The sequence below is a fragment of the Watersipora subatra genome, chromosome 10 (genome assembly GCF_963576615.1).
Source record: "Watersipora subatra chromosome 10, tzWatSuba1.1, whole genome shotgun sequence".
NCBI classification, from domain to species: domain Eukaryota; kingdom Metazoa; phylum Bryozoa; class Gymnolaemata; order Cheilostomatida; family Watersiporidae; genus Watersipora; species Watersipora subatra.
Window position 1 is genome coordinate 43,074,793 of NC_088717.1, and position 9,781 is coordinate 43,084,573.

The 9,781-nt window shown below is 31.8% G+C and overlaps 1 protein-coding gene across 4 annotated transcripts in view; it reads left to right on the forward strand.

Annotated features, from left to right (window-relative positions):
• LOC137405757 (dystonin-like) overlaps nucleotides 1-9,502 on the forward strand; it is a 35,045-nt gene extending 25,543 nt beyond the window's left edge. For 2 of the 4 annotated variants that reach the window (XM_068092141.1, XM_068092144.1), the window contains exons 14-20: nucleotides 849-946; nucleotides 1,409-1,597; nucleotides 2,427-2,577; nucleotides 3,180-3,302; nucleotides 3,766-3,789; nucleotides 4,852-5,031; nucleotides 8,431-9,502. In XM_068092141.1, coding sequence (XP_067948242.1) covers nucleotides 849-946; nucleotides 1,409-1,597; nucleotides 2,427-2,577; nucleotides 3,180-3,302; nucleotides 3,766-3,789; nucleotides 4,852-5,031; nucleotides 8,431-8,597 — 932 coding nt within the window. In that variant the 3' untranslated portion in view covers nucleotides 8,598-9,502. Of the gene's footprint in view, nucleotides 1-848; nucleotides 947-1,408; nucleotides 1,598-2,426; nucleotides 2,578-3,179; nucleotides 3,303-3,765; nucleotides 3,790-4,851; nucleotides 5,032-6,351; nucleotides 6,386-8,430 lie in introns of all 4 variants that reach the window. The other 2 variants (XM_068092143.1, XM_068092142.1) reach the window with 2 other exon arrangements.
• The last annotated feature ends 279 nt before the right edge of the window (nucleotides 9,503-9,781 follow it).

Genomic DNA, 9,781 nt, shown 5'->3' on the forward strand with positions numbered 1-9,781 from the left:
AGTTAATTGCTAATTTGATAAAAATTTAAAAAGCCTTAAAGCTGGTAAAAGAACATGACAAGATTTCTGCTACAAACAACAGTGCAACCTTTTGTTTTTGTATTTTATATATGTTTATACTTTAGATCTTTTAATCTATTTTAATCTATTTTAATCTTTTAATTTAATTTAATCTAATATAATTCTTCAACTTATATTTGGCAATGATGTGTCAAAAGATATTTTAAGCTAACAATTACAGTTGCAGTAGATGTAGCGTTTCAGCATTGGTAACATCGGTATGACCTCAATGCCACTTTTTACACAGGTTGAACTGAGCCATCAAAATCTAAACTATTTAAACTGAGTTTTAAAACAGAGCAATTTAACTTTCTAAAATTTGAGAGTATTAAACACGCACGCTATCAGCTAAGGACATAGATGGGCTACATTTAGATTCCTAAAAGGTGATTTATTACTTAAAATCCAAAGTACAAAATAGTTTTTGAAAATAAACTTTTGTTCCTTATCATTTGCAACAATAATATGTTTATAGTAATGAGCTTTCATAACTTTTATTTACACGAACCTCAGTTTGTGATCTCTTTGAATTAAAAGTTTTTTAATTCTTTTTATAAAGAAAATTGATTGCTACAACAATAAATTACCTAGCAGTTTATGGCTATACCGTGACAACATTTAAAATGACTGATTTTTAGACATACAACCAGATATATGAATAATTAAGTTTGAGACACACAAAGCTCTACTGCCAGTCTATGACTATGAGGTCAGTTTGCTTGTAATACCTCTGCTAGGTATATTAGCAGGCATACAAATCACACCCATATAAAATAATAAACTTTTAGGTGGTGTGCTTTTGAGTGAAGAGGAGTCCGAGGAAGAATATTTCGAATCTGGAACAACAGAGTTAAACACTCAGACAGAAGAGGTTATTGAATCTGAGGTAAAAGTTAGACTCTTGCTATGAGCTCTACAGGTCGTTAGTGTTTAGAAATTTTACAAACATTGCTTTCAATATTTTAAGTTCAAAGTTGGCACTTTGCCAGCCAATGCTAAACTAATTATTACATTTTAAGCAGACTATTTTATGTACACACGGAAAGATCATCATATCACGCTGGGTATCATTATAATGTTTATAACAAAAACTTTTGGATAAGCAAAAGTATTTTATTGATATTTAATTATGTTTATCAGCATTTAAAAGATACTTGAAACTTTTAGTTTGAAGGAAATGTACACACACAGATTGAGCATTTAATAAAATTGCGATGATATACTTCCTGTTTTTGTAGCTTTCCTTATCAAAAATTAAATTTGTATAAAAAAATGGCTCTCTATGCGATTTTCTAAACACATTGAATAAGGTCAGTGATACATCAGAAGAAATGTTTTTTTTTATCAGATGGAAGTTGAGACAACTTTCGTAATTACTGGGATAGTAAGTAATCCTGGAGAAGAGCCTGAGAAGATAATTTCTCTACAAGATGCTATAGACTGTGGAATCATTGACCCAAATAGAGGGCTGTACATCAACAAGGCCACCCGCAACTTTTTTCCTATTCCTCAAGCTATGAATGAAGGCTTAATAAAGGTAACACTCATAACAGCATGTTAAAAATAACTTGTCGTCTATCAATAAAGGTGTCGCTTTTAACAGGGGCTAACATGCCATTGGTCAACTGTCACATAACCAAGTTGTGCTGAGATACGAGATGTTTAGAGGACAATTATCAAATTCACACTAAATCCTGTTCACAACATTTAGATTAGCTTTGAAACTATTTTTAATCATCATGTATTCAAAGCTATTTTTACAAGCAAAGGTTTGACAAAGGACATCAGAATTTATTTGGTAATAAATTCTGCCAAGGTTGTAAGCCTCCACACCCATTTCAGTAATAGTTCTTCATTTATGAGCATGCGTGATAAACCTGTGAGAGTAACAAAAGGCTGTTATTTAAATTTTATAAGCTGATGGAAACATTGTGTTATCTACTTGCTAATAAAAACAATATATTGCTTTGGTCAATCTAAATTAAAAAAAACTCAAAGTTTATGAGCTTGTGCCTGAAGTTCTAAGCTTGTGGGTAAACATTCTGTGGTACAGGGCAATAAAGAAGCGTAACTACTTTTAAGATTTTTAATGACCTGTTATTCAGTTTTTAATTTGTTATTGCAAAAAAATTAAAATACAAATAGTAGTTATTTGTTTTTAAACCAAAAAGCTAAGGCATGTATTGCTTATATCATTGAGGTTTTCCTTGGACTCTCTCCTAATAGCGAACTAACTAGATGAGCTGCCTGAATCAAGCATTAGCAAGCTTTTACTAAAATGTGGTAAAATCAAATTCGAGTATTTGCCAAAATACAATAAGGTAATAATTCATTGCATACAGTTAGCCCCAAGTTGTCTGTAACAGATGGGACCGAAGGAAGAGAAAAAATCTGAAGAGAAAGTAAAATCTGCTGGAATAATCACTGTACGAACAACAAGGGAGACTAAACCATACACAGTGCAGCAAGCGCTAGACACTAGTACAGGGGAGATGATTTCTGCTGAGCAAGCTTGCAGTATGTACATGTACATACCTTTTTTTGCACTTAATGTATCAGTTAAAGACCACGGTTTCTACCTAACTATGTCAAAATGAACAACTTCAAAAGTTTACGAGTTGCTTTGCTTTGAGTTAGAAATGCAAGCAAATGTATTGCAAAAACATGGTTGCATTATACTTGCTTGTATGTATTTAATGATAATAAAATATATTTGAGTTGCTTGTTTAAATGTCTTACTTAATTCAGCTATTTGCTGCAATACATAAATATGTTGCATTGTCTTAAGAAAAACATTTTGCATTTTGCAAAACCTCCATAGCCTTGTTGTAGTTCATATGCATCAATATTTGTTTTTATTTTCACTTCAGCTGCTATATATAACTTATTTTAAATCATTCGTGTTACAGTAAAAAATCTTGACAAAATCTCTGTAGGGAATGTTATATCAAATATAGAAAAACATGTACATTACTTACAACACGCTCCAAGATACAATTAAATTGATGAAAACTATTTTAAGTTGAATAGTTTATTTCGTAGTTTGGTAGCCGACCAAGTTAGCATTTAACATACAAGTGCTAGAAAGCTGCAAAATGTCATTTTTTATTTTTTTGTAGGACAAGGAATTTTAGACCCAGACTACGGAACATACAAGGATCTAAAAAAAGGAACCATCATGATGATCGGGGACGCTGTTCAACGCAATCTTGTGGAGATTGAATATGAAGTTAACAACAACAGTAAGTTTGAAAATACAGATAATTATGCTGCCTTAGTAGTCATCAAGCTGCCCTATCGAATGTCATGCTGTCTCTTAGAAGAGATTTGTTCTGTGCCTCTCAAACAAAGATATTATTCTGCAAATATTTGAGACAGGTTTGTACTCATCAAAGCAACTACCACTCTTAGCTTACTATAGATGAGAATAAACAACATGTCATGTATTCTTTTGAGGCCTGTTTTCACTAATATAAACGTGCCTCAAAAGGTATAGCATGTGCTTTAAGTTGAGTATTTCAATTGGTATTCTAGAGTCTATAAATGCCTGGTTGAGTTGCAATTGGAATATTTCAAATGGTGTTTCATAGTTTACAAATAAAAACTCTGTAAAATATTTGCTATTTGTTACAAATTAAACATGATGTCTTATTGGTTATTTAAGCAATTTTGCTGTTTTCATGTTTATCTTTTAATGTTCTGTAGGAAGGAGAAGTGGCAGCAAGTCAGGTTATATTTATTTGTCTGCTCAATTCGGTGGAAGTTGTTACTCTGTGATTGAGCCCTGGTTTTAATGGTTGCTCGTGTCTGGCTGGTGTGACAGTTTTGCTGTGCTCTTCAGAAAATTTATATGATTGTGCTCTAAACTTTCAATACTTAGTATGACTACAATTCATGTTTTTCTATTTCTACAAAACACATGTTTCCCTTCTGCCTCTTTTTTGTACTCTCCAATAAAATCATGAATACTTTTCAATTTGTATGTGTACAAGTCTTTTGGCTGCAGCCTTCGTCTTATGTGTGATTTCAAACTACCCTTTTACCATATGTTACGCTATCAGCATTTGCTTGCTATATCCCGTTTGCTATGCTGATATCTAGCTAGACACTGTTTGACTAGCTTTTTTAAAACATATTTAAAGTTGTATAAAATATGTCAATGGTAAATAAAAATAAAATAAGTTTTCAGAACGCAGTTTGTACAAAAGTTTTCCTTTTTTGTGTAATTTCAAAATATTATTTAAGGCAGATTGATAAATTTTTATTGAATTAGCAAGTGACTAAACCTGCTAAAGGAGCAAGACCTAAAAAAAATTTTTAAGTTTGTATCACGTATTAACTATGGTTTTTAAGCAAATACAAAAATATTTCTTTGAAAAACTTCATGGCAAAATTTTAAACTATTTATTATTGCAAAATTTTTATTATAGCAAACTTTTCTTAAACCAAAAATTGAATTTTTGTTTTTATGCTTGTCATGGTAAGCTGCCAACACTTGTAAGCTATACCCATACACCATGCCCGCTAATTATTTTAGCCCAAGAATCTACAATGGTTTTTAGCTCTGCATGACCCCTTCCTATCTTGCATTGCAGTTGTTTAAATACATAAAATTATTTTAAAGTTTGTTTTCTTTCATTGCAAATAAATTAATATTTCAGCCTAGTAAATATAGAAATAAACTTCGGTATATATCTAAATGTTTAAATACTCCCTACCAAGTTGACTTACATTGTTAATAAATCAAATAGGATTTGAATATTCACCAAGTAACCAATATTTTTACAACAGGCATGGTACTGGAAGAAGTGAGCAAAAGCTACCTTGTCCATGCGGTCATCTGCCAGAAAACTCAGTCTAAGCTGCCATTTCACAAGGCTGTAGAAAGTGGTATCATCGAAAAGGATTCAGGAACATACATCCATAACATCACCGGCGAGAGATTTTTCATTGTGGATGCCATAAACAGAGGTTAGCTTTTCTACACAATTAATTTTCATAGTTACAGAGTTAAAAGTTTGTTTTATAATTGAAATATTACTGTTTGAATTTTAATTTTTTATAATTTTTTTTAAAAAGAGACAAATTTAATCAATTTAGCCGTCTTTCTCTTAACTTAAAAACAAGTAGTGATACACAACGTGCTTGCTTGAGTATGTGATGTACTCAAGCAAGGGCCTCCTACTTTTACATTCAAGAGATAGTAACTGAAAGATAAAAAATGGGCAGCATATCAAATGACCTTTCACCTTTCACAAAATCTTTAGCTTATAATGAGCAATTTAGCTGCCAACCAATTGCGGAACATAAAAGATAAATTGCTGTTTTCTTGCTCTTTTTGTTATTTATACATTGATTTAATACTCACATCTACATCTAGGTAGCAATTAGTTATTTATTAACTTGCTTTCAGTTTTATTATCATCATTACTAAATTATTATTAGTGTTGGTTTAAAATATATAAAAGCAATGTCAAATCTTTATAATTTGCTCTTTGTTAAGCATGATAAATAGGAAACGTGGAACGAACATGATGCAGATACAGCATGTTCTGTATTCTTTTAAAGCATATTTATATATGTGAATGCACATACAGTAGTGCGTGTTTTAATTTGAGTATTTCAACTAGCATTCTAGAGTCTATAAATGTCTGGATGCATTGCAACTGGAGTATTTCAACCGGCGTTCCATAGTCTATAAATACAAATTCTTTGAAATGCTTGCTATTTGTTACAATAAAACTTCATGTCTTTTTGGTTTGTTGAATAATTTTGCTGTTTTTATGTTTTTCTTTTAATGTTCTGTAGAACATAGGAGTGAACTAGGAAAAACTACATTTATGGGGGCCAAAACTCTTTTCTATTTTTCACTGATTTGTGGCTGATTTTTTGGTAGCAAATAGAAGTGAAGTCCACATCTGCTCAGTTATTTCAGTTAATATCCATAACGACTTTAATTTAAATTTCATTTTTCAAGGTTTTTGTTTTAATTCCTCACACAAGAAATAATTTACGTATCAGTTTTTACATTCTGTACCATACTACTCTATTTAAAATTTGCGCCCTATTCTTCAGAATAAACTTTGTCGCAGTACACAATGAGGAATCAATTCAGTGCCTCTTAGCAATACATTGGCTCACTGTGATTTGAAAGAAATACTTCACAGCGTTTGTCTATTAAATGGTTTTGTGAACTTACCTGTGCCAAGTTATAGATCGCTGCTAACAACGTGAACAGCTAACAGAACATATACACAGTAAATATTTATACTGTTTGTTGTATCCTGACAGGGCTTGTCTCGGCGGTTGAAGTATCACAAGCAGAGTAGGTTACGAAGAACAATGTAGTTCTGTTTACTTACAATAGCTTTCTAACGCTTTCCGTCCATATTGTACTTACACTTTGAGTTAGCCCGAGGTTCATTTAGATGTTTAATATGTTTAGCTCAACAAGTTGCTTCCTGTCCTGAGCAATAGGTTTGTGTGCTATACTTATATGTATAGGCTATGATGTTAGCTATATGCGATAGCTAAACTTTGCAGTGTTACATCCCTTAGCTAGAAAAACGCATAAATTTCACACTCGAGAGTAATTGTAGAAATTTTTTTGTAAAATTTTAAGATTCCTTTCTGAAAAGAAATTTATCCAACATTTTGAAAATCATGTAAACTGTAAATATCACAAAAAATAATCAAAATTTTGAGTTGAAATGGAAAAAAAAGGATTGCCATTTTTTTAATATTATGATCAAAATATGTACGCATTTAACCAATTTTGTGCTAAATATTAAATAATTTATTTTTTCTACAATTTAAAAAAGAAACTAAAAACCAAAAGAGATTCTCATAGTCTTTTAAATGCAAAATTTTTGTATGTATGATAACTGATAGTATGATAATGTACATACAATACATAAACAGCTGATAATATTCTATTAACATCCATGTGCTGCATAGCTGAAAGATAAGCCAAGGAGCTCGTACTTTGATCATTTAAGCACAAACTGTAAACCTCGTTTCATGCTGGCAGTTGAACATTTCAAACCTCTACAGCTAAATGTCGTTAAAGCCTAGCAAGTTTAAAGCAAAGATTTTCAGTTCTACCCCAGTAAAAGCTTCACTTGGCGAGATTTTCATATCACCAGCGTATTACAACAACACTTAAATACTAACTTGTCAGCATTTCTTTAAGATTAATACAAATAGTAACACTGTGAACAAATAGTCAATAGTGTGGTCTTTACTAAAGACATGATGTAACTTTTTAAACTGAAACCCTATTAATTCAAAAATTATTAGAATTAGACCATGAAGTCCAGCCCTAAATGTATAGCCTAAGCTCTATTTATTGGAGCTTAATCAATATTCCTTCTAACACTGACAAGTATCTGCCAAAACCTTACATTTGCTACCATATCTGAGCTTTCCCAGATGCAAAGTTTTTCAAATTAGAATAACTTTAAAAGGAGTCATCTACTCATAGCAAGCCAAGCATAATTCTATTTGTTTAGTCTATTTTGTTTGGTATGAGTAGGCAACTCCTTGAAATAGATTGGCTTCAAAAATAATTTAAAACTTCAATTATTTTTGCAAAGAGTTGTCTGCTCGTTCCTGCTCATTTGAGATCATTATATTATAACAAGATCTTTATATTATAATTATCTCACAATAAATAATGATGAGCAGACTACGAACCTGAAATTTTGATTTTGTATGCTATTTCAGCTGAGCTGACTGCTGAGGTTAAAAAGCTACCTTCCCTGCCCCTCCCAAACCATCCTAAGGAGTTTTTAAAATTGCTCTGCTATTAGCTATTTAAATAAAATACAACGCTTTGCTCTGTAACATGTATAATGAAGGTGTTACACATCTTTGTTCAAGTTAAAAACTTTGCTCATAAAAAACATTTAATGTAGATAGAGCTTTGTTAGCCTTAGCACTGACATAGTAAACTTACATGTACTGCCTAATTACGATAATCTTGATAAATTTCTTAGATGTTGAGGTTTCTTTAACTAGTACCACGAGGACAAGAATAATACAATTTTTTAACTAACTGAATCTTGAGAGTTGAGGCAGTGCAACAATCCTTTAGTTTACTTATACATGTATATTTTTAGTAACGGTTTTATCACAGATGCCTTATTGCATACCAGAACCTGTTTTGTTTCATCTGCAGTATTATTAAAAACCTTTGAAACGTCACACTAAAAAATTTCATAATCTTTCTTAGTACCATAAAGAAACAACGTTGAACTCACATGCTATTTAGATTTAAAATAAAAACAATTTTAACATTTTGCTTGAAAAGTTCTATTTTGAATTGATTCTAAAATAAATTTTTATTTATACTAATATGATATTTTTTAGGATTTGTAAAGGCCTCAGAATCTGATGAAGTGCCATCGCTAAGCCTCGCCGACCTTGGGCGTACCTCGGCTACAGATAACCTGAGTTCTCTGCGAAAAAAAGTTTTAAACCCGCTCATAGCGCTGCGAGCTATGAAACCGCAGAAGCTTGTAAATGGAGGAACATAAGGCGCTCATAATCACCGCTACTCAAAACCATGTTTATGATTCTAGCAGCAATCTACAGCTGGTCTATGGAGTTGCTTTTACTCAAACCTAATTTCTCAGTAGACTTATTCGCTTAATTCATTGTTCGTTAGCTCATCATTCTGAGGTTGTTTTCTGAATATCGTAAAATATGAAAAAAGTGCAAAACAACATAATATTTGTCAAGCCATGTAGTTGTAGCCCTTACCAGCCTTGACATTGGCAATAGTTAAAGAATGCAGTCCACGATTGTGAATCCACTTGAATATGTACGACCAGCAATATTTTACAGTAATAACAAAATTCACATTTGTAGCAGGTTTTGACATCTTCTAACGCATTTATTATAAGTTTCAGTTTTTATTTTACTTCAAATAAGCTTTTGGTATTTACAGCTGTCCATCTTTGCTCCTAGTTATTTGTACTTCAAGGCAGCGATCATGACTAATGAGAAAGCGAGACCGTTAATTGTTTTCAAACAAACTTGACAGCAGCATAGGTTGGCTGGACATAACAAATATTATTTGTTTTTTTTATATTTTGTATTGGAATATATTACTAAATACTAATTTTATATACACTTACAGGTATTTCACACGTAATTTGACATTTTCCTTTTTCCTTTCACACAATGAACAGTGTTCAGTGATAGTAATTTGTAGCTGTTCTTCTGATATAGTCATGTTTTATGTTGATCTGTTGAACTTGTGGTCATCTTTGTTTAATATTGACATTTTGCACTTGATAGTAGTTTTACTTCTTCACGTGATGGTTATGTTATGCTGATTGAGCTCTAGTAGAATGCAGCATGACATGAACACTACTAAAGTTTTTGCTAACAATCTCATCTTTATGAAATAAATACACACAAGTATTTCACCTTGAAATGTTCCGAATTCTCATTGGTTCTCCGGCTTCCATAATTAACTAATTAAAATGTGCCTAACATGTGTATAGGGTAATATAGTCACATTTGAATGTAGTTTAATTTTGTGTTTCTTACGTCTGTTGAGATTGGGTTACACGGTAACAGAGATTAGAGAGGAAAGTGCTAGCAGCAATAGAGATAACCAGTCCCAGGATAGAGTATGTAGCCAGTTCAGATTTGCATAAGCAGAAAATAGGTAAAAAGCAATATTGCTACAATATATAGGTAATAAAATACA